The 25,055-nt window shown below is 38.9% G+C and overlaps 1 protein-coding gene across 1 annotated transcript in view; it reads left to right on the top strand.

Annotated features, from left to right (window-relative positions):
• Window positions 1-25,055, top strand: part of LOC126484272 (collagen alpha-5(IV) chain-like) — a 609,631-nt gene that overhangs the window by 423,624 nt on the left and 160,952 nt on the right. Inside the window, exons 6-12 of the mRNA XM_050107696.1 lie at window positions 3,142-3,396; window positions 8,658-8,819; window positions 9,044-9,173; window positions 10,223-10,372; window positions 21,156-21,332; window positions 21,592-21,756; window positions 22,181-22,342. Of these exons, the coding sequence (XP_049963653.1) occupies window positions 3,142-3,396; window positions 8,658-8,819; window positions 9,044-9,173; window positions 10,223-10,372; window positions 21,156-21,332; window positions 21,592-21,756; window positions 22,181-22,342 (1,201 nt within the window). The remainder of the gene's footprint in view (window positions 1-3,141; window positions 3,397-8,657; window positions 8,820-9,043; window positions 9,174-10,222; window positions 10,373-21,155; window positions 21,333-21,591; window positions 21,757-22,180; window positions 22,343-25,055) is intronic.

Genomic DNA, 25,055 nt, shown 5'->3' with positions numbered 1-25,055 from the left:
TACTTGGTGACATCTTGCTGTTTGGTGTTCATCTTGGGATTTTTGGCCAACAGTTGTTTAGTGGTTTTTGCAATGTTGCCAGCATGAATTGCTAGCATTGTCAAAGATTCACACTCCACTGCTAGTGCTGGATTGCAGTGCGGGGTGCAGACGATTCTAGCCTCTCATGCAAGTTGAACGTAAGAAAAACAACTAAATATCAGTTAGCTGAAGATCCAGAGACAAGCATAAACAGGCAGCACATGTATAATTGGCAGTGAAAGCCTCAGCAACATTAAAAAAATACTTGGTGTTAATTATTTTATGATAGTAATATTTAACTAAAGTGCATGTCATTTATGTTGGCGGCCGAGTTTAGGTTCGTTTTGCGCATATGACGTCACAAAACACAGTCAGCCAATGAACTGAGAACGACGTTGCCATATCTCGACTGCCATGCAGAGCATGAACGAGTGTCTTCAGTTTTAGAAACTTTCAGTCATAAATAAAGTAATAGAACAAAATCAATGTCTTGATAGCAGACTTTCTTTTATAGAATGTTTGGAAAAAGCATTCTTTATACCAATTGCTTCATATTCTATTAATTAATTAAACCAAACAAGCAATAAAACTCCTGATTCAGGCGATAGCAAGGAAAGGTGTTTGTATCAATCTCACGAACCGCTTTTTCGCAATAAAGAACAGTGGTAATTGTTTATTTCCTATTGTGCTTCGACGAAGCGTGAGTAATTCATAGTCATACCAACAGTGTTTGTCAGTATTTTGCGTGACGTGTTAGAGTCCTCATGGCGTACTATAACCAGATGAGCTGCGTTAGCGTAGCGGTTAAGGTGTTGGGCCTCTACGCAAAAGGTTATGAGTTCAAACCTTTGTGCGGTGCTAAATAATTTCATTATTTAAGAACAATATCGAAGTGCCTTACTTCACGAATTATATTCGTTTGAATGCAATTTTTTGAAACTTTTAGTGCTTTGTCTCTTCATTAACCCTTTCCCTGCTGCAGACACGTGCTCCCCGCATTCCGCGCTGTGCGCGATTTTGTCATCACTGCACTTATCATGCGATTTCACAAAAAGTATTTGGCCCAAAAATTTGATTTTTACACGTCTTCTTGACTGATCCCTTCCCCCATAAATGACTTAATTTTGTTTCGATGTTCAACACAGTTATTATGCAGCATTAAATGTAGTAAACCTTTGCACGAAATTTTGAAGAGTTTGCAGAGGTAGAAGTCCATAGCGTATACTTTCCGTATGGTTGATTTTAGTTGCCACAATGTTGAGAATGAAATGTGGACAAAATACCTAAATTTCATATACGATTTACTGTATAACAATATCTCATTTAATTTAAGTACCACATAGGTGTCGTATGTAATATTGAGAAATATTCCATCTTTCGCGACTGTAATAAAAGTTTTATTTACACCGGACGCGTTCGGCTTTTTTTAAAGCACTTCATTCAATGAAAGGTATGGCACATACACAATGGTACTCATGTTTTCTTTCTTGTTTTTGTTCCACAGTCACAGTTTTACCAATGGTACTGAAATATATTCCTCTTCTGCAACTGTAATAAGCGACTTATTTAGACCAGACGCGTTTCTCTCTTTTGAAGCATCTTCAGTCTACAGTTTTTTGTCTCCTCCATTGCAAAGTCACCTTTCGTAGTTTTGTGCTGCGGTAACACAATATTCAACGTTTGTGTTGGCTGATCAGTGTTTTAGCAAATAAATGATTTTTGTGTGTGCCACACACAAAAATTATATTTGACATAGCTCAGAGCACTTCAATGATAGACAGTATATTCAAGTCCTAATGTTTTTGTAAGTCCACAGTTTTGTTTAATGTATTTTGTCTACTTCCTTTTGATTGATTGAAGTGCTTTAAAATAAAGCCAAACGTGCTCAGTGTAAATAAAACTTTTGTTACAGTCGCGAAAGACGGAATATTTCTCAATATTACATACGACACCTATGTGGTACATAAATGAGATATTGTTATACAGTAAATTTTATATGAAATTTAGGTATCTTGTCCACATTTCATTCTCAACATCGTGGCAACTAAAATCGACCATACAGAAAGTATACTCTATGGACTTTTACCTCTGCAAACTCTTCAAAATTTCTTGCAATGGTTTACTATATTTAATGCTGCATAATAACTGCGTTGAACATCGAAACAAAATTAAGTCATTTATTGGGGGAAGGTATCAGTCAATAAGATGTGTAAAAATCTAATTTTTGGGCCAAATAGTTTTTGTGGAATCAAATGATAAGTGTGTCAAAGCAGTCGGAACACGATGTGTGTGCAGTGACAAAATCGCACACAGCGTGGAATGCAGGGAGCACGTCTTTGTAGCAGTGAAAGGGTTAATGCGGCCTTGGTGGCTTTACTTCATGAACTGCGCGCTCCCCCCTAAACATAAGCTTGCGAACTATGCTAGACTATGGCGCTGCTTCTATTGGCGCGTGCGTCGTGTGCAACTGGCAACGCAGCAATCTCCCACATCTGGGCGGGCATGCGTGAGCCACCAAGATAAAAGAATTCAACTATACCAATTATCTGATTACTCTAGACATTACAAGCATTTTACTTTTTGATTTCTTTCATTTTGTTCAAAGGTAACACTACTTAATTTGGGTATGGACGTTTCTGTCTGTTACTATGTGTTTTGCCACACCAGGGTAAGATGAACAATTGAACTTGTATTTGGTACCATATGTAATCAAATCAGTACCATGAGCAATATTCAGTATTTGATGATATACATTTTGGTTCAATATACATGGTTTTTGGAAATTATAAAATTACTCACCTGCACCTAATAACAACATTTTCTTAATCTTTATTGTATGGGTTGCAGTAGTTTTAAAATAATTTAATAAGGGAAGTGACCAGTGGAAGTATGTTACTTCCAGGCTCACTTCTTTTATATGTTCCAAGTGCTCATAACATTGCCTTTTCTGCAAATGTGCTTGCAAACTTGACAAGTCACCAGTCTTAGCACTCTGAAAGCTGTATGAAAATATGTCTTTTGCTGTCTCCAAGCAGTCAATAACAAAAATGTATCTTACAATCTGTAGTAACTATTGTAATATGAATCAGAATGAAAACAGGAAACTGGTGATATGCGCAGGGATTCCCTGGCCTACCAGGTTTGGTAGGTCAACCAGGAGATCATGGTGATTCAACAGTTGGTCGTCGAGGGAGACCGGGAGATCGAGGAGACCAAGGGGAGCCGGGACTGCCTGGCATACCGATGTTCAATGACACATCTAAGGCATCGGGGCGATATCCTGTTGTTGCCAAGGGCCAGAAGGGTGTCAAAGGATGGCGTGGTCCAACAGGAGAACCAGGCATTAAGGGACAATTTGGAGACAAGGGCTATCGGGTTAGTATGTGCCATTCTTGTTTATGTGATAATAATAACAATTATTATTATTTATTCTCTCTCTGTCCCTCTCTCTCTTTCCCACACTCCCTCTTTCACCCTCTCTCCCTGTATAATGGTTCTCCACTTGCATCACTTTGTACACTTAACTTCACTTACACAGTCATTATTGCTCTTATTCAAGCTCACTTCCAAGGACTTCAGAGTACTCATTGTCACTGAAGCAAACAAAACAGTGCAGCTGCAACAGAAATATTCTTCATATGAATGACATCATAAACATATACACAGCATAACAAAGTGGCAATGTGAATAATTTACATATTCCTTGATGTAGAAACTATTTGGAATTATCACCTTTTTTAAACTCTTTCTGAAATATATGTAATGTTTTTGTACTAATTGTATCTGTATGCAGTGAATGTATTGAATAATATTTTTGCTTATGTACTATATTTTTCTGGTATAGGGCTTTGCTATGTATTTTTCTATGTAAACCATTCCCACTTCTGGTGTCATATTTTGAATATGGCTTTTAATGCTGAACAATCCCTCTATGATTCTGGTAATGCACACAGAGTGTATGATACTGAAAGAGCCAAAAATTTAAATTCTTTCAAATGTTCCTGCAAGATTTTTTATTGATAACCCCATTCATTGCTCTTATTGTTTGCTTTTGAATTTTAACTGCTTCGCAAAACTTGCATTGCCTCAGAAAATAAACATACTGTAACTAGCTATGCACATTCGCACAGTAATCATACACAAAAACATTGATTTCATATGTCACTGCAGCCCGTAAGCATTCTTAAGACATAACAGCATGTACTTAACCTTTTATTCAGTAGCCAATACATTTTTCCTATGTTAAAGGATCATATAACGAAACACATTAAAACTTTGTGTTAGACATTTGTCCAGCACTATATCCCCCTATTCCCAGCATTGTATTGTTTCTGGCTTTTGTTCTTATGTCTCTAAAGTTGAGCAATATTTTTTTTCTTATCATTAGCCTCCATGCAATAATCTCTATATCAATCCCTATGCACCTGACAGAGATTAACCACTTGAAAGCCTTCAGCTAGGTCTAGAAACAGCTCACAGTTTAATTCGTCTTGTCTATAGCAGCGATTCACAACCTTTCTGAGATGATTAAACCTGACTGCAATCAGATATTAGCTAGTATCACTCCCCTCTCCCACCCTCACCCTTCCATCCCCCCCCTCCTCCCCCACAAACCTTTTATATACAATGAGTTAGCAATTCTCAGAGCATCATGAGACTCAGAAAAACTGTCCACATTTGTTAAAAAACATGCTTCCTCAGTACCATTACTCTCCCTCATGACACTTGCTTCACACAGACCCTATGCCCATATTTAAAATATGCACCATACTTTGTAAATCAGTTGATTTCTGGACTCCTTGCTTCTGATCTGGCAGAAATTGGAAGACCTTAGGCTGCCAGTGCTTTGTGTCTGATCACTGCGACTAATACTAATAATGATAATAATAAGAATAAGTCTAGGCCCTACAGCAGTGTAGTAGTCATTACATACTAACTGTTGTGTTGTGCTGTCAGTTCATTTATAGTTGTGATGTAAATAATGAAAACATTTCTGGTCCATTGCCGGAACTACCTGCAATCAGAGAAGACATTTTCATCAGATACTAAGCATATGTCACACAAATGTCCCAGTTTTATTGTCAGTGACGCATGGTACAAAGTACAAAGTGGATGGAGTATAAGAGGAAGAAGATGTTCATAAAATTGTTTCATGATTTAATGCTAGTATTTGAAAAATAATGTGATTATTGGGAACTTACGTAATGAGAATAACAGTGTTACAAAATAGTGCTAATGCTAATGATCTTTTAAAAATAATTTAGTGTTATGACTGAAACATAATCGAATTCTCTTGGTTTTAGTCCTCATAAAATTTTATTTTACACCTCAGGGAGTGATTGCCACCAGATTGGGAACCACTAGTCTGTAGCAACTAGGATTTTCTCCAATAAGTCAAAGAGAGCTGTTTGAGTAGATTTGTTTCTCTGAAACCATTTTGAGCATTGACTAGTATTTTATTTTTATTCAAGAGGTTGGACAAACTCTCATGGATGAGCCTTCCAATTATTTTATGACAGCTAGATAGTAGTGAGAGTAACCAGGTAGCCACTAGTACCATCTGTTTTTTGAAGTGGGTTCAGTACTGACTGTTTTTGGTTTGTAGGGAATATTTCTGTACTAAATGATACACTGATTATGTTAGTTAGCTGAGTGTCTATTTTGCTTGAAATTTCTTTAATGATCTTATCTGCGATACCATGAGGACCATAGGATTTTTATAAAGATTATATTTATTACTTCTGTTTTAGTACTGGACTCAAAACATCGTATTTTCATTCTGGTAGATATTTACATGATTAGTTGACTCATAATGATTATAAATTATTTGTTGTGCTATATCTATATAGTGTTATTTAAATCTATATTGTGTCTTCATCAGCTCTTCCACCAAATAATAGAAGAAGTCAAACTTCTGGAAATTAGTGAATAATTGTCAATTCTCTGGGATATAATAACTTTTTGCATCACCTATAAAATATTGTTCTTGTGGTGTTGCACGTTTCAGAACTGACCAGTTCATTTATATCAAAAATGTTAATTTACAGTCTCCCCCCTCCTCCAGATAAGTTTCTGCAGATGCCAGGGCTGAAACTTTTTGGGATGTGTAACAGACTTTGTGAATTCCAATTTATCTGCAGGAACCAGAGCAATGTGGGCCAAGCTAGCTAGCAGTCAGCAGTGCCATTTTCAGCTTGGTATCAACTACACTGCTGATACATTGCCAGCTGATCATAAAGCTAATTTTTTTTTCAGGTTTCTCTATCAATATGTTACTATGACATTTGATGCTGGGTCAGGAGAGAGTCTCTTTGATTTCCCCACTGATCGCAGTGTGTCTTCTATTGTTAAGCTGCAATTCATCCTGACTTTCAGTGAATTATCTAATAGATCTGTTGACAAAAAGGAAAACAAATAGGTATTCCTGATAGGTGTAATGGAGTAGCACATATACACCAGAGAACAACAAGTGTTTCAGTCTACACATTGCTGAACTCTCCTTCTACTGTAAATGTGCCCTACTGTATACTGACTCCAGGGAGGGGGAGGGGACCAGAATCAGTAGCAGGAGGGGGGGGGGGGGCAGACATGTCTTAATAAATGTACCAAATTTGAAGTTTATGGCAGATTTTTCTCTCTTTTCAGTTCAGATATAACCTATGAGTGTTGTGATTAGTATGTTCTGTGTCTTGCATGAAATAAAAATGCAACATATATTCTTTACATGAAATAAGCTTACCAGTAACACTAAGCAGCTGCCACAGAAAATGAAGTTACGATCTTAGAAAACTTGACCAGTAATATGGGAAGCAACTTGCGTGCATCATCCACATGCATGATGAATGAATTACGGCTGAAAACCCACATTCATCTGTCCTCAGAACCATCATAGACACTGGCAGTTCATTGTATGGTTTAAGGAACCATGTTATAAGGCTGATAGTTTTGAGTAGAAAATCATCTGCAGAGACAAAAGAGATTTTCAACTGTTTCTTAGTGAGCAAACCTGTTAAAAATGCATGAAAGTCATCTTTAGAGAAAATGGAGATTTTAAATGGGTTCTTACTGAGCAAACCTGTTAAAATATGCATGAAAATAATCTTTAGAGAAAAAGAAGATTTTCAACAGGTTATTAGTGAGCAAACCTGTTAAAACAAGTGCTTGATAAACCATCACATAATTCATGAAGTGCCAGAAGAATCCTGATGGGTCAATTTACAAAATATTTCACAGCAGCTGCCACAATATAATTATAATTTGAAGAAAATAGAACTTGGAACTCCTCATCTCTTAATAGCGTTCTTTAATGGGAAACAGAGATTTTTCACAATTTTTTGTGGTAATAGCTCTTTCCAGACTATTTAATTTCATAATCTGATGACAACAACTGGTTAAATGATCTAAGATGTGAAATTTCGGGTGAAAGTGGATATTTTGGAGGCAGAAGGGGGCTTTCGCCCCTGTCTGAAATCTAGGTACAGAGTTTTAATTCATTACAAAATTCTCTTGAATTTCTAGCAGTGATGGCTTGTTATTGACAAACTGCAGATTAACATTGCCTGGTGTGAGGATTAGTTTTATGACTTTAGCAGTGACTACCTGTTTTTGATTTTTTTCTTGTTTGCACACTATTCACAATAAATTATGCTGATTCATTGGTGCAGTGGCAGTTTTGGCACTATTCTGCAGTCAAGTTGGATGTGAACTTTTACAGAACAGTGTTAAAACAATGTCACCAGTCTTTTCTCTGTCTCTTCCTTGTACAGTTATTTTCATGCTACAGACAGGGACTGATGCAACACCCTGAAGTACAGATTCTAGTACAATGTAAGTGTGGCAGCAGTATACGAGCTTGTCATCCATCCCCAACTCTCTCAAAAACACCCTCTTCGCTTGCTGCACAGCAGCATCTCAATAGCAATTTGCCATTTGTCTGTGGGCAAAAAATACTTGTGATGGCCTGAAAATTTTTACATTAATTTTTATACGGCAAACCTATTACAGTGGCCTCTGAAGAACACAACTCTCTCTTGCAGTCCAAATGCTTCAGGCAGAACAAAACCACATTTTGTGCACTAGAAGAAAGGAAACAAGAGTCAATTTTCAAGCTCAAAAAGATGTCCTCTCCAGGCATTGGAATCTTCTAAACTCTATCAGTTGCTAACAGTGTCAAATGCAGTCATAGAACTATGAATTATGCAGGCCACTTAGCCGGATTACATAATAGTCTGACAACCTGGAGAGAGGAGGACAGCCTTGGTTCAGTCCAAAGCTTTTAAAAGTCTATCTACTGGCCAATTGCAGGGTGGTTTTAGAAGACTTCTCACATTCACCGAGCCGGAACATGTAGTTTTTGAACCACATTTTGCTCAGTTTTAGTTATGACAGTAATAATAATAATAAGCAAGCATGCAAATGATTAAATAGAACCATTAACATTTTTAACAATTTTATGATAACACATGAAGTGGATTCCTGTGTTTGTAAAATATCCATTGGTCTCTGTGGAGTTTGTCTAGCAAACCAGTTTTCCATTACTGCTAGTATTTTCAATTAGTAATGCACAACTGTAGCAAATAAGCAGAAAATAATTGCCACACTAACCAATATCCCACATGACATTATTTCTCCTTCAGGGCCCACCAGGTGTTGCAGGTCTCAAAGGGTTGAAGGGCGACCCAGGTATAGATGGACCACGAGGAAAGCAAGGCCGCCAAGGGCCAGAAGGGCCAGCAGGCCCCAAAGGCCAGAAGGGAGCTCCTGGCTATGCTGGAGAACCAGGTAGAGATGGACCAAAGGTGAGAAAACCCAAGATTCATTCTGGTATTGTGTTCTGTCATTTTGGATGTGTGCCATAGATTAAGTCATCACAGTGTGTATGAATAAGTCAGTGTGTGTGGGTAGAAGTACATGCTCTATTGTTATTAAAGTGCTTTTCAATCAAAAGTACCATCAGTGTTAATATAATATGTTTTACAAGGACATATTTTGATATTTGTAATATCTGAAAATATAAATTCAGGGAGCACAAGGTGAAGACGGACAAATAGGTCTACCAGGACCACAGGGACCAGAAGGACCACAAGGAATCTATGACCCAGACTTGGATGAAGATGGAAAACTTGGTGTTCAGGGACCACAAGGAGCATTAGGTTGGTTGGGATACATTATATTTAGTACTGATGGATCCACAAAAGAACCCACCAAGAAGTATGTGGAAGCATGTCTATGCTACTGAGCAGTAACTCCTTTACATTAATGTGATTATCAGTCTTGGTATTGAAACAGCATATTTCTTTCAGTTAAGACTCTACATGCTAAAAGATCAATTGTTTTCAAATGTAATAACTTCTCTCAAGAAATGAAATAGCATTACATAAGCTAAGTAGTCTAAAGTCATGGGAAGGGTTATCCCATCGGAACATGTGCTGTCTATGATACCCAAATGTTGCAGGTATAGTTGAGACAGTATAAGAAGATCTCTTGATAGCTTGTAGTGCTGTTGCCAGCTTGCAGCTTCGAAGCACAAATGGATGCAGGCAAAAACAGTAGCTGTCTACAGAGCTGTGACAGCACTGAGGCATTGCCACAGAGATGTTTACAAAATTGTGGTATGTTGCCGATTGAGGTAGGCATGCAAAGCTGCTGTTTCCAGCCCACTGCAACTCTTGGGAATCAGCTTAACACCAATTCAACTGTAGATGTTGTGTATGGGGTGAGTATAGAGATGATGTCTGAGAGGTGTAATGAACATGGGAACATGTTACAAATTAACTGACTTTGAATGTGGGATGATAAGTGGTGCAAGATGCATTTGTCATAGCATATCAGAGATTACACAAAATTTTAGGTTTACGAGGTCTGCAGTATCTGGATCTTCAGTACCACAGAGGTAATGTATCCACTTGTGTAAAACAATGCATAGGACAAACCCAGATGTTTGTCCAGTGGACATCTTGTTGCCTCTGCAGAGCCATGTAATAATATTGTAGGTCAAATTACCCTAATTTGAATGTGGGGTGACAGGAACCCATTTCTACCATAACTGTATGAAGATATATGAATCACTCAGATTTCAGCAACTGACTACCAATTCTCAATACCTTCTCATGACTTTTGGCCCATCAGTATATATTACATGGTGGTGTATGAAGCTGAATTTTATGGCGTTATTGTTTCATGGGGCATCATTTTCTTGCAGGACCTCCTGGAGCAAAAGGAACATCTGGTATTCCAGGAGAAGATGGAATCTCTGGAACAATTGGTCCCCCTGGGCCACCAGGTTCAGCAGGGTTACCAGGACCCAGAGGTGCCAAAGGAATATCCATTAAAGGAGAACGAGGAGATGATGGTAATTTTGGACTATTATGCCCACATGACTTTCATAGCCCACAGTGAACTGTGATTGCTATTGTGAAAATATTTTTTTTTGTGGGTGTTGCATCAATTTGTGCTTTTATCTTTTTTTTCAAATTGTGGCAGGACACTAGTGTAGTGAGGCTCCTTCCATCACCATGCCAGTGTGCCATTTTTTGGCGGGATGGTGTTAATAAAGATACAAGCTCTTGGCAATAACAGTGGAACTTTGAGACAGCTGCCTAGGGATGCTTTCAGTGTGGCACACCGCCACATGCAGTAATATGATAAGTTCTGCCTCTGAAAAGGAACAGGCAATGGCTAAATACAAAGTTGGTGAAACCCCTACTGTTGAGATACAGATTCATCATGGGTCATGTCAGAGACTTGCTGTGGTCCTCTGAACTGGTCAACATGTTTCTTCAATTTTTCCTGTTATATATTATGAAGGAAAATTTTTTGAGGGAACTGCCATATTGTAATATTATGCTTGCATCTCTGACATGATAGTTGAGCCATTTGCCTGGTAAATTTTCCTTTACCTGTGAGGCATTTAAATCAAGTACTTTGAGTGTTGGTAGCAATGCAAAATGAAAGTGGGATACCAGAGAATTATGATGTTGTTATATCATGAAAGTTCTGGGAGAGTAAAACTGTGTGCCAGACCAAGTCTTGAACTTGGAACCTTTGCCTTTACGAGCAAGTGCTCTACCGATGGTGGAACACTTGCCTGCGAAAGGCAAAGGTCTCGAGTTTGAGTCTCTGTCTGGTACACAATTTTAATCTGCAAGGAAGTTCCATGTCAGTGCACACTCCAATGCAAACTGAAAATTTCATTCTGGAATCAATACACCATGTCAGGTTGAATGTGATATCCCAGAAAATGCAACTGAAGGACACAAACAGCATATGTCACATTAAAGATTGATTGGAGGTAGTGAATTTATGATCTAATGAAGATAAAAAAAAGAATGAATCTGACTGTCGATGAGTCTAAAGGAGATGTGAGCTGTCTGGGTCTCAACTATACAGGTTACCAGCTGTCACAACTCTGAGGTTCCTGTCAATTTGATAACATTTGCACTGACACATACATTGAAATGGCAGGTCTCAGTTGCACTGACATTTAGACACTATGGCCTAAAAATACTTTTGACAAATTACCAACAAGATTATAATCTGTAATTTTAAGTACAGTCATAATTATATTCTGAAAATACTTACAGTTTCAACTTTACCACAAATCTCATTATAGAAGCACTTACATGTAAAAGTTTGTGTAGTTGCTTAACCACACAATTAAATGTAAAATTACTGATTTAATTACATTCAACTGGACTGCATATCACCATATCCAGTATAGTGTGGTACTGAGCAAGTAAATAAATTAGTCAACAAACTGCCATCTTTATATTTAGAAGTGGGAAGCAGCGGAAGTTATGAAGCAAAGCACAGTTCATTTTCTGTCAATGAAATTCTGAAACAAGAGTTATATTATCAAAGATAGAAAAGCATTTAATACCACACAGCTGAAGAAAACACAAAGTGATAAATTTGAAGCCTATTTCATAAGCAGCTTAATACCCATTGCGTTGAGCAGAATAATATGTGAAATAACTAGGGAAAGGAAAAAAACCTGTTTTTTTTTTTTTTTTTTTTTTTTTTTTTTTTTTTTTTTTTTTTTTTTGCCAGTTTCTGTGTTATTATTCGACTATTTTAGTTTTATTTTTTGCCATTATATTTTGACAGTTCTGATATTAAGTTCTAACATATTTTTTGTGAAGTAATGCACACTTCTTATTTTTGTCTTATTTCATTTTTAAGTGTTGTCTTCAAGATCAGAATCTGCACATGAATTACAGTATATTTACTGCCACACCAGATCACATTTATTTACATTATTTAAAGGGAGAAATCATTTCTGTCAAACCTATTAAAACTAATCAACTATAGAAATATAACTTTGCAACCATACACTGTTTAAAAAAAGCACTGTCATAACTTCAATGTTTTCTAAGACATTATGTTGCTGTTCTGTCAGTATTTCACTATAGTGTGAAAACATCTGCATGGGGTTTTAATCTGAAATGGAAAGCAATCTGGCTTCAGCATGCCACCAGGCATTTGACATTGTACACATATCCTGCCGGCATGGACAGCTGCTTTCCCAATAAATTACGAAGGGATTTGTATTCCTTCAGAATGTCTTACAAAGTCGAGACTTGACATTTAGGTACACACAATTCTCTGGACAGAGAACTGAGAAAAGACTCATAAAATGTTTTGTATCGAGTGTTCTTATGTATGGCACTGTAACGTGGACTTTGAGGAAGAAAGACAGAGAAAGGCTGGAGGCTTTTGAGAAGTGGACATGGCGGAGGATGGAAAGAATAAGTTAGATGGGCAGAGTAAAAAATGAAGAGGCACTGAGAAGAATGAGAGAGAAAAGACAGTTACTAGATGTAATAAAAAGACGAAAAAGAAATTGGATTGGGCATATATTAAGAAAGAATGATAGACTGATAAAAACAGTTTTAGAAGGTTATGTTGAAGGGAAAAGGAAGTGAGGAAGGAAGAGATTTCAGATAATGGATGACGTGATGGATGGTACAACATACAGCAGCCTTAGGAAGGAAGCAATGAATCGCAGAAAATGAAGAGGCGAAGGACCTGCTGGTATAGCAGAAAATGGATGATGATGAATTCTTGTTGCAATATCTCCATTAACAGAGTTCATTATTTGAAGCCATTTTGACTGTTTTTTGACCGTGACTGTCTCAAGGTTTTTTTTATAAACTACTACTACCAGTCACAAAATTTGTTAACTAATGTATTATTTATTTATTGTGTGACATGTTTCGAGGGAATACCCCATCCTCAGGCTAAATGGCAGTACAAAAACAATTTCACAATAAGATCATACAGATGTTACACAATCTTCTCATTAAGAACAAAGTGAACAACTGTTACAAAACATGCAAACATCAGTCCAGCTTAACAAAGTGACATCGCCTCTTACTAGGTTTTATCACAGCAATTATGAAAAGACTGTGTAACATCTGTATGATCTTATTGTGAAATTGTTTTTGTAATGCCATTTAGCCTGACGATGAGGTATTCCCTCAAAACATGTCAACAATAAATAAATAATACATTAGTTAACAAATTTTGTGACTGGTAGTGATAGTTAATAAAAAATAAATCAATTAAAAAAATTTAAAAAATACCTTTACAGTGTTCATTATCATCCCATGGCTGAAAGATGAACCTAGAATTGTGAACATAGATCATGCTGATATGTTGCCATAAGAGTTGTTACCTGGTTTGAAGGTGCAACCCAATGCATTTCAGTGTTTCTATCACATCTGCCTGAAGTATTTTTCCCTTCATATTTTCATAAATGTCATTGGTTTGATTACAAAAAATTAATTTTTCTACAATAATGAAGAAAACTTCAGTTTAACTTGGAATGTGGCAATAAATTTATTTGATGACATAAGATTTTCTGATAGTTTTACACAAAAAATTGTACTAAAAATTGATTTGGGGAGATCTTTAATGTGGTTTATCAGTTAAAGTACATATTTCTGGAACACACTAGCCTAAATTCAAAAATTACTAAATATAGAACTTTAGCTTCGCAAACACATTAACTAACATGGTGCCCTTCCATTCAGATATTAAGAGCACAGGACATGAGACATCATTCAGCAAATGTCTTTCTGATAGTAATGCAATACAGTGAGAATTTTTTTTCAAAATTTATTCAGTATTATTTTTGCTATTTCGTGAATGGAGTTTGTGGTGACTTCATGATATGTTTTGTAGAGTGACATCTAGGTTTGGTTGGAAGATGATCAGACACCATAGTGATTTATGTGTTAGCACAGCTAAAATGCCAAATTTGGTGTTTTTCGTATATATATATATATATATATATATATATATAAAACAAAGATGATTTGACTTACCAAATGAAAGTGCTAGCAGGTCGACAGACACACAAACGAACACAAACATACACACAAAATTCAAGCTTTCGCAACAAACTGTTGCCTCATCAGGAAAGAGGGAAGGAGAGGGAAAGACGAAAGGATGTGGGTTTTAAGGGAGAGGGTAAGGAGTCATTCCAATCCTGGGAGCGGAAAGACTTACCTTAGGGGGAAAAAAGGACGGGTATACACTCGCACACACACACATATCCATCCACACATATACAGACACAAGCAGACATATTTAAAGACAAGGAGTTTGGGCAGAGATGTCAGTCGAGGCAGAAGTGCAGAGGCAAAGATGTTGTTGAATGACAGGTGAGGTATGTGTGGCGGCAACTTGAAATTAGCAGAGATTGAGGCCTGGTGGATAACGGGAAGAGAGGATATATTGAAGAGCGAGTTCCCATCTCCGGAGTTCGGATAGGTTGGTGTTAGTGGGAAGTATCCAGATAACCCGGACGGTGTAACACTGTGCCAAGATGTGCTGGCCGTGCACCAAGGCATGTTTAGCCACAGGGTGATCCTCATTACCAACAAACACTGTCTGCCTGTGTCCATTCATGCGAATGGACAGTTTGTTGCTGGTCATTCCCACATAGAATGCGTCACAGTGTAGGCAGGTCAGTTGGTAAATCACGTGGGTGCTTTCACACGTGGCTCTGCCTTTGATCGTGTACACCTTCTGGGTTACAGGACTGGAGTAGGTGGTGGTGGGAGGGTGCATGGTCAGGTTTTACACCGGGGGCGGTTACAAGGGTAGGAGCCAGAGGGTAGGGAAGGTGGTTTGGGGATTTCATAGGGATGAACTAAGAGGTTACGAAGGTTAGGTGGACGGCGGAAAGACACTCTTGGTGGAGTGGGGAGGATTTCATGAAGGATGGATCTCATTTCAGGGCAGGATTTGAGGAAGTCGTATCCCTGCTGGAGAGCCACATTCAGAATCTGATCCAGTCCCGGAAAGTATCCTGTCACAAGTGGGGCACTTTTGTGGTTCTTCTGTGGGAGGTGCTGGGTTTCAGAGGACGAGGAAGTGGCTCTGGTTATTTGCTTCTGTACCAGGTCGGGAGGGTAGTTGCGGGATGCGAAAGCTGTTGTCATGTTGTTGGTGTAATGCTTCAGGGATTCCGGACTGGAGCAGATTCGTTTGCCACGAAGACCTAGGCTGTAGGGAAGGACCGTTTGATGTGGAATGGGTGGCAGCTGTCGTAATGGAGGTACTGTTGCTTGTTGGTGGGTTTGATGTGGACGGACGTGTGAAGCTGGCCATTGGACAGGAGGAGGTCAACATCAAGGAAAGTGGCATGGGATTTGGAGTACGACCAGGTGAATCTGATGGAACCAAAGGAGTTGAGGTTGGAGAGGAAATTCTGGAGTTCTTCTTCACTGTGAGTCCAGATCATGAAGATGTCATCAATAAATCTGTACCAAACTTTGGGTTGGCAGGCCTGGGTAACCAAGAAGGCTTCGTCTAAGCGACCCATAAATAGGTAGGCGTACGAAGGGGCCATCCTGGTACCCATGGCTGTTCCCTTTAATTGTTGGTATGTCTGGCCTTCAAAAGTGAAGAAGTTGTGGGTCAGGATGAAGCTGGCTAAGGTAATGAGGAAAGAGGTTTTAGATAGGGTGGCAGGTGATCGGCGTGAAAGGAAGTGCTCTATCGCAGAGAGGCCCTGGACGTGCGGGATATTTGTGTATAAGGAAGTGGCATCAATTGTTACAAGGATGGTTTCTGGGGATAACGGATTGGGTAAGGATTCCAGGCGTTCGAGAAAGTGGTTAGTGTCTTTGATGAAGGATGGGAGACTGCACGTAATGGGTTGAAGGTGTTGATCTACGTAGGCAGAGATACATTCTGTGGGGGCTTGGTAACCAGCTACAATGGGGCGGCCGGGATGATTGGGTTTGTGAATTTTAGGAAGAAGGTAGAAGGTAGGGGTGCGGGGTGTCAGTGGGGTCAGGAGGTGGATGGAGTCAGGTGAAAGGTTTTGTAGGGGGCCTAAGGTTCTGAGGATTCCTTGAAGCTCCGCCTGGACATCGGTAATGGGATTACCTTGGCAAACTTAGTATGTGGTGTTGTCTGAAAGCTGATGCAGTCCCTCAGCCACATACTCCCGACGATTAAGTACCACGGTCGTGGAACCCTTGTCCGCCGGAAGAATGATGATGGACCAGTCAGCCTTCAGATCACGGATAGACTGGGCTTCAGCAGGGGTGATGTTGGGAGTAGGATTAAGGTTTTTTAAGAAGGACTGAGAGGCAAGGCTGGAAGTCAGAAATTCCTGGAAGGTTTGGAGAGGGTGATTTTGAGGAAGAGGAGGTGGGTCCCGCTTACCCAATCCGTTATCCCCAGAAACCATCCTTGTAACCATTGATGCCACTTCCTTATACACAAATATCCCGCACGTCCAGGGCCTCTCTGCGATAGAGCACTTCCTTTCACGCCGATCACCTGCCACCCTACCTAAAACCTCTTTCCTCATTACCTTAGCCAGCTTCATCCTGACCCACAACTTCTTCACTTTTGAAGGCCAGACATACCAACAATTAAAGGGAACAGCCATGGGTACCAGGATGGCCCCTTCGTACGCCTACCTATTTATGGGTCGCTTAGACGAAGCCTTCTTGGTTACCCAGGCCTGCCAACCCAAAGTTTGGTACAGATTTATTGATGACATCTTCATGATCTGGACTCACAGTGAAGAAGAACTCCAGAATTTCCTCTCCAACCTCAACTCCTTTGGTTCCATCAGATTCACCTGGTCGTACTCCAAATCCCATGCCACTTTCCTTGATGTTGACCTCCTCCTGTCCAATGGCCAGCTTCACACGTCCGTCCACATCAAACCCACCAACAAGCAACAGTACCTCCATTACGACAGCTGCCACCCATTCCACATCAAACGGTCCTTCCCTACAGCCTAGGTCTTCGTGGCAAACGAATCTGCTCCAGTCCGGAATCCCTGAAGCATTACACCAACAACATGACAACAGCTTTCGCATCCCGCAACTACCCTCCCGACCTGGTACAGAAGCAAATAACCAGAGCCACTTCCTCGTCCTCTGAAACCCAGCACCTCCCACAGAAGAACCACAAAAGTGCCCCACTTGTGACAGGATACTTTCCGGGACTGGATCAGATTCTGAATGTGGCTCTCCAGCAGGGATACGACTTCCTCAAATCCTGCCCTGAAATGAGATCCATCCTTCATGAAATCCTCCCCACTCCACCAAGAGTGTCTTTCCGCCGTCCACCTAACCTTCGTAACCTCTTAGTTCATCCCTATGAAATCCCCAAACCACCTTCCCTACCCTCTGGCTCCTACCCTTGTAACCGCCCCCGGTGTAAAACCTGACCATGCACCCTCCCACCACCACCTACTCCAGTCCTGTAACCCGGAAGGTGTACACGATCAAAGGCCGAGCCACGTGTGAAAGCACCCACGTGATCTACCAACTGACCTGCCTACACTGTGACGCATTCTATGTGGGAATAACCAGCAACAAACCGTCCATTCGCATGAATGGACACAGGCAGACAGTGTTTGTTGGTAATGAGGATCACCCTGTGGCTAAACATGCCTTGGTGCACGGCCAGCACATCTTGGCACAGTGTTACACCGTCCGGGTTATCTGGATACTTCCCACTAACATCAACCTATCCGAACTCCGGAGATGGGAACTCGCTCTTCAATATATCCTCTCTTCCCGTTATCCACCAGGCCTCAATCTCCGCTAATTTCAAGTTGCCGCCACACATACCTCACCTGTCATTCAACAACATCTTTGCCTCTGCACTTCTGCCTCGACTGACATCTCTGCCCAAACTCTTTGTCTTTAAATATGTCTGCTTGTGTCTGTATATGTGTGGATGGATATGTGTGTGTGTGCGAGTGTATACCCGTCCTTTTTTCCCCCTAAGGTAAGTCTTTCTGCTCCCGGGATTGGAATGACTCCTTACCCTCTCCCTTAAAACCCACATCCTTTCGTCTTTCCCTCTCCTTCCCTCTTTCCTGATGAGGCAACAGTTTGTTGCAAAAGCTTGAATTATGTGTGTATGTTTGTGTTCGTTTGTGTGTCTGTCGACCTGCCAGCACTTTCATTTGGTAAGTCAAATCATCTTTGTTTTTATATATATATATATATATATATATATATATATATATATATATATATATATATCAAAAAAGAAAGATGATGAAACTTACCAAACAAAAGCGCTGGCAGGTCGATAGACACACAAACATACACACAAAATTCTAGCTTTCGCAACCAATGGTTGCCTCGTCAGGAAAGAGGGAAGGAGAAGGAAAGACAAAAGGATATGGGTTTTAAGGGAGAGGGTAAGGAGTCATTCCAATCCCGGGAGCGGAAAGACTTACCTTAGGGGGAAAAAAGGACAGGTATACACTCGCACACACACACATATCCATCCACACATACACAGACACAAGCAGACATTATATATATATATATATATATATATATATATATATATATATATATATATATATATATATATATATATATATCTAAAAAGAAAGATGATGAAACTTACCAAACAAAAGCGCTGGCAGGTCGATAGACACACAAACAAACACACAAAATTCTAGCTTTCGCAACCAATGGTTGCCTCGTCAGGAAAGAGGGAAGGAGAAGGAAAGACAAAAGGATATGGGTTTTAAGGGAGAGGGTAAGGAGTCATTCCAATCCCGGGAGCGGAAAGACTTACCTTAGGGGGAAAAAAGGGAAAAAAGGCCCTTTTTTCCCTTTTTTCCCCCTAAGGTAAGTCTTTCCGCTCCCGGGATTGGAATGACTCCTTACCCTCTCCCTTAAAACCCATATCCTTTTGTCTTTCCTTCTCCTTCCCTCTTTCCTGACGAGGCAACCATTGGTTGCGAAAGCTAGAATTTTGTGTGTATGTTTGTGTTTGTTTGTGTGTCTATCGACCTGCCAGCGCTTTTGTTTGGTAAGTTTCATCATCTTTCTTTTTAGATATATTTTTCCCACGTGGAATGTTTCCCTCTATTATATATATATATATATATATATATATATATATTATGAAAATATTTAGTTTAATTCATGCACTGCATTAAAGATCTCACAAAAATTGTTTGATAGATTGTGCAAAGGTTTTGGGAAATGTCACATCAGATACTAAAACTGTTACTGGAATAGGAATCACTGAATGTAGGGTATTTCCATTGGACAACACATCTGGAGCTATAGTTCTTTACGTGAGCAATCAACTGTCATTGTAAGGTTATACGCAATTCACAGTGTTGAGAAAAAGAGTCAAAATCCAGTTTCAGAATTCAGTAACTATCAGTTACCAATATCAGTAAACCACTCCACTCAGATTTATAACTTTTTACACGGAAACGGGGAAAAATGCCAAATTTTGTGACGTTTTGTTATAACTACTAATGGCATATTATATCACTGAAAACTGCAGATTTTGAGCTGTTTTTTTACTTTACAATTTACTCAAAAATTTCCTGTTCATAGAAATAGCGTAAGAAACATGAATTTGAAGGTATTGTATGATGAACAGCATGATTTCAGAAAAAATACAGCTACAGAAGAAGCAATTATGAGGATACATTGATACTAAATAAGATGTTCTGAATTCTGGGGAGTGTAGGGATGCAACAAAAGTCAAATGTGTGATTTGCAGTATATACGTAAAACATGTACAAGCAGGAAGTCAAAATAGGCAGAATCAAAGTAAATGTAAGTGTACCAGAACATTTTAACATAGCTGTTGCTGTTGGAAATGCTGGAACAGTAAACAAGGCGGTTATACCGAAAAAGCATAAAAACTGGAAGTATATGCACAGGCACAAGTGCCAACATTTGTAGATAACAGCACCTCTGCAAAATAATGAGACTTCAGAAAAAATATTAGATGAAATAACTGGGATATATTTTGAAAAAATAGGGTTTGAACAGGCAGAGGTAAATCAAAATTAAGGAGGATACGTCAAAACCTTTGAAAAACTGATGCACAAACTACTGGCCTACCCATTTTTTGCATGTTTCTTCTCATATGCCTCTCAAAGATTTTGTGGTTGCCTGCCAGACAGTCTTGGTACAAACCACACATAACATTTGTTATGTTACAATTTACAGAACTCCATTCGATGCAACACTTGTGCAGAGACATGAACAGTACTGAAAACAGATTTTATTATTGTGCTGCAAATGGTGCGCTATTTCTTTCTGTCTTATCTCTTTTGGTTTAATTTGTTGTAGAATAAAGCCAGATATTGGCTATGAACAAAACTGAATATATTCACTCTATCCAATTCTTACTCTCTTCACTGCTATAAATTAAGCCCCTCTTCATTTTGTTGCTGCTAAGGTTAACTCTGAGTTAACTTTTTTTGTTTTTGTCCTTAGACAAATTTTTGAAGATATTTGAAATTGCAACTGATATGAAAAGCTATATTCCAAGTGGTGGTAAAATAAAGTAAGAAAAGGAAATAAACTAATTATTAGTGTAACCTTAGCATCTGGAGACAACAGTGGCCATGTGTGTTGTGTTGTGGTTGTGTGAAGGTGTGTGATGAGTTCTTTTTTAATGTCTGATGATTGACTTAGTTCAAAATCTGAATATTTGTATCATTCGGATCTATGGAACACATTCTTTTTCATTGTGACGGTATGCAACTCATTGCCTCCTCTATCTGGTGAGGAGCAGTCTATCATTTCCATATTGTTGTTATTCTATCCTGGAATTTCCATTGTTTGATTTAAACTAGTTATTAATGTTTATTTCAGGATATCCTGGACCACCTGGCTTGCCAGGAGCCCCAGGTCTACCTGGACCAAAAGGTATCTTGGGAGAGAAAGGCTTCCCAGGTCCCAGCATCATGGGTCCCCCAGGACCAGATGGCTTTCCTGGAATACCAGGAGTCTCAGGACAGCCTGGTGATAGAGGAGATCCAGGACCACAAGGCAAATACTGCATTTTATTGAAATTAACAGTATAACAGAAATTTAGATTGTATGTAAAAGTGTTTCAAAACTCTTGACTACAGATTATTAATATGAAGCTGTTTTCATATTTTTATTACCACCTACTGTAATGTGTCTTGAAGTGTAACATTAACCTCTATAAGCCAACACTGTAAAATATATGCAGTTATATCACTGTTAAAATATTGCACATTTATTTGAATAAATGAAAGTAAAATATTTTAAATTCTGATGACAGGTCCAAAAGGGCTGCCGGGAATAGGTGTTCCCATTCGTGGTCCTCCGGGAGAAGCAGGTCCACCAGGTCTTCCTGGTCCTGATGGTCGACCAGGGTACGCAGGTCTTGATGGAATAGAAGGACCGAAGGGAGAAAGAGGAGAAGATTGTGGTGTCTGCTCACCAGGTACTTAACACTTCTCATTGCTATAACAGTGTTACTTGTTAATGTTTGTATTACTTATTTAGAAATGTATGTGTTTAGATTTGAAGAAAGATGAATATATTGAGACAAGAAAGTGGAATTTGGTAGTAAGTAGAAGTTGTTGCTGTGGCATCAGAAGATTAAAACCTGAAGTTGGTAAAGAAGTATAACATAATCATAAAATTGAAAAATATTTTTAGGTTGCACCAGGTTTCCTGTCCTTATGCGTCTTCCTTTTATAATAAATTTGCACCAGTAGCTTCAATGGATAATCTGCAGATTAAAAGAAAAAAGTATTTTTAGGATGCAGAAGGCTTACTGTCTTTTTGCATCTTCTTTTGATACTAAATTTACTCCAACAGCTTCAGTAGATGGTCATTAATATAAGTTTTAAACTATTTTACAGGTCTGCCTGGTCCAAAAGGAGAAAGAGGTGATTCTGGTCTGAATGGTATACCGGGGTCTCCAGGTTTCCCTGGCCTTCCTGGCCCCCGGGGGCTTAAAGGGCCAAAGGGCAAGCCTGGTGCTCCTGGTCCACTTGGACTTGCTGGAATGCCTGGCAGTGCTGGTATGTATGTAGTGTTAATTGTAAAGCTACAATAGTATGAAGCAAACCTCCAGAAAGAGTGATAGGATTGTAATTATTCAAAAGTAGCTTTAGGCAGTGCACACAGGCCTTCTGATTCTGGGGAGCCTGTACCAGTATGCAAGATGAAGTCAGAGCCATCTGGAAACACTTCAAGCAATGAAAATCAGACTAACACTCTAGTCAATGCAACCAGGTCTAATCTATGAACTAAGAACCATCACTACCTTGGAGCAACCAAAATATGATCTCTACTTAAGATTGGGGGGGGGGAGCTAAAGATGAGGTGTAACCCAAAAATTTTGATCTTACATTACAGGAGGCATGATTTACAGATTCAAGCACCACTATTCAGGGAATTTCAGAATATTCAAAGGGAAATCTGGGAAAAGGATTGGAGCAACTCTACAATAGCTCAGCAAATCATTCTGTGTTTTCGAACAAATACTTGCCTCCAAAACTTAGCTCACCTTCCTGTAAACACTCTATGCTCACATTCAAATGTCCAAAGAAAATGTATACATTTTTCAGTGCTCACAACACATAAAGACAGCCAAAGAAACCCTGAATAAGTAGACATGTTTTGGGCCCAGGTAGGGAATGAATTACAAAGAACTTCAACTCATGGTGTCAAAATTGCTTTGATGTGCAAATTGGAAAGGAACAGCAGTTTCAAAATATTGTTGGCAACTACCCTGTGGGCAATAGAATAAATAAGTGACAGAAGATTTATTGAGCTGAGTGATGCCTTTGATCTTAAACTTATGCCTACTTATTTCAAGAGACATCTCAGCAAAAAGAATACATGGCACTTTCCAAGAAAAGATTTTGATGAATTCCAGTTGGACAACATCATAGTATCAAAACGAAATGTTTGGGGAAATTGTGAACATAGAAATGAGGAAAGGAGCCAATCTTTACTCAAATCACTCCCTGGCCCATGTGAAAGTTAGACTTCTTCCATTAAATAAGAAAAAAATTCCTTGGAAGAAAGTTGTAAGAATCAATTCTGACAAGCTGAAGCAAAATAAAGCTAATTTCCAGGAGCTGTTACAACAAAGAAAAACAGATACCTGCCAGGACGTACAGCAAAATATGATACATACTGCAAAAGATATAGTACTATTATGAAAGGGGTGTAAATACTCATGGTGTACTGATGACTGTGATAAGACAGCTGACCAAAGATCAATGGCCTGCAAAGCTTAGAACACAGACAACAAAGAAGATAAATTCTCACAGTACAAAGAAGTACAGAAGCAGACTGCAAATGTGCTCCATAAGGACAAAGGACCTAGACTCACAGACAAAAAGGAAGAATTTTGAGTCAGAATTTAAAAGGAACAACAACAGGAACTTTTACAGGGTCTTCATGCTGCATTAAAAACCACCAAGTTTGAACTTCAAGAGGAATGATGGGAAACTGGCTGTGAATGATAAACAAAATTGTGAGATCCTTGCCAAGTACTTCAAGAAATTGCTAAACTGTGAAGAATCCAGAGAAAAATGGCCAAGAATAGTCCCAGAGCAAATAAACAACAATTCTCCCCCTACTCCTGATGAATGTAGAAGGGTAATTGTGCAGAACTGTAAAACTAAAAAGCCACCAGAGAAGACTCAATCACAGCAGAAATCTTCAAAAATGGAGGTGAATTCACCTTTAATGCCCTATGTCATGAGATGGAAATTATCTGGAAAACTGAAATAATACCTGGTGAATGGAAAACAGCACTGATTCACCCTCTTCACAAAAAGGAAGATAGAACTGATGTCAACAATTAATGTGCCCATTCTGTCATATTTCAGATTTACAAGGTGTCATCCAAATCATAGGAGGCTAGGCTTATGGAGCAAGTAGATCATCAAATTTGTGTGTATCAAGTTGGATTCATGAAAGAGAGGTCCTGTATTCACCAGGTCTGGGGCCTGAAAAGAGTAAAAATGTTTTTAAAATGGCTGTTCCATTGTGAAATGATAGTCACAGGATGTTTCTGGTGACAAATACTTATTTGCAATCCTGCAAAATTACACACATGTATAAATGGAGCCCCTATACTAAACCACCAGATAACAACATGATATTTAAGACGTAATACATACCCTTTGATACAAAGTGAACGTACAACTTCAACAAAGTTGTCAAATAATATCAAAAATGACATAGGTTTTACAAGTCCACACACCAAAATAAGATTTCACCTAAACATGTGTGCTACTAACAGCAGCGTGAAGTGGCTGGCAGCTGTTCCCACTTAAGAGAACTAGTTGGCACTAGGTGGTGTGCACCCTGTGGTGCTGCCATCATAGTTGACCTATCTTTACAAATAGAAATAATATTAACAGTTACAGAATATGTACAATTTTTTGTGAACAGTAATTTTTTTTTTTTTTTACTGCTGCCTTATGGCCATGAGACAAGAACTTGCAAGTGCTTTTAATGCAAAAACCATTCAAAAACTGAGGTTTGCTTGGTAAGCAATGGGGATGCATGGAGATGCATGTTAAAGAGTTACTGGGAGAGATACTGGAAAACAAACAAATTAATTAGGAAACACACTGGACTAGAAGTTGCTGTTACAACTCTAAGAAAAATTAAATGGAGGTGGTGGGACATATGAAGCATGGTGAATGGATCATAGGTGGACCAAAAAATTTCATTGCTGGACTCCAAGAAATAAGGAAAAAAAAAAAAAAC

The sequence above is a fragment of the Schistocerca serialis genome, chromosome 6 (genome assembly GCF_023864345.2).
Source record: "Schistocerca serialis cubense isolate TAMUIC-IGC-003099 chromosome 6, iqSchSeri2.2, whole genome shotgun sequence".
NCBI lineage: Eukaryota > Metazoa > Arthropoda > Insecta > Orthoptera > Acrididae > Schistocerca > Schistocerca serialis.
Note: the sequence above shows the minus strand (reverse complement) of the source record. Positions and strands in the feature narration are given on the sequence as shown.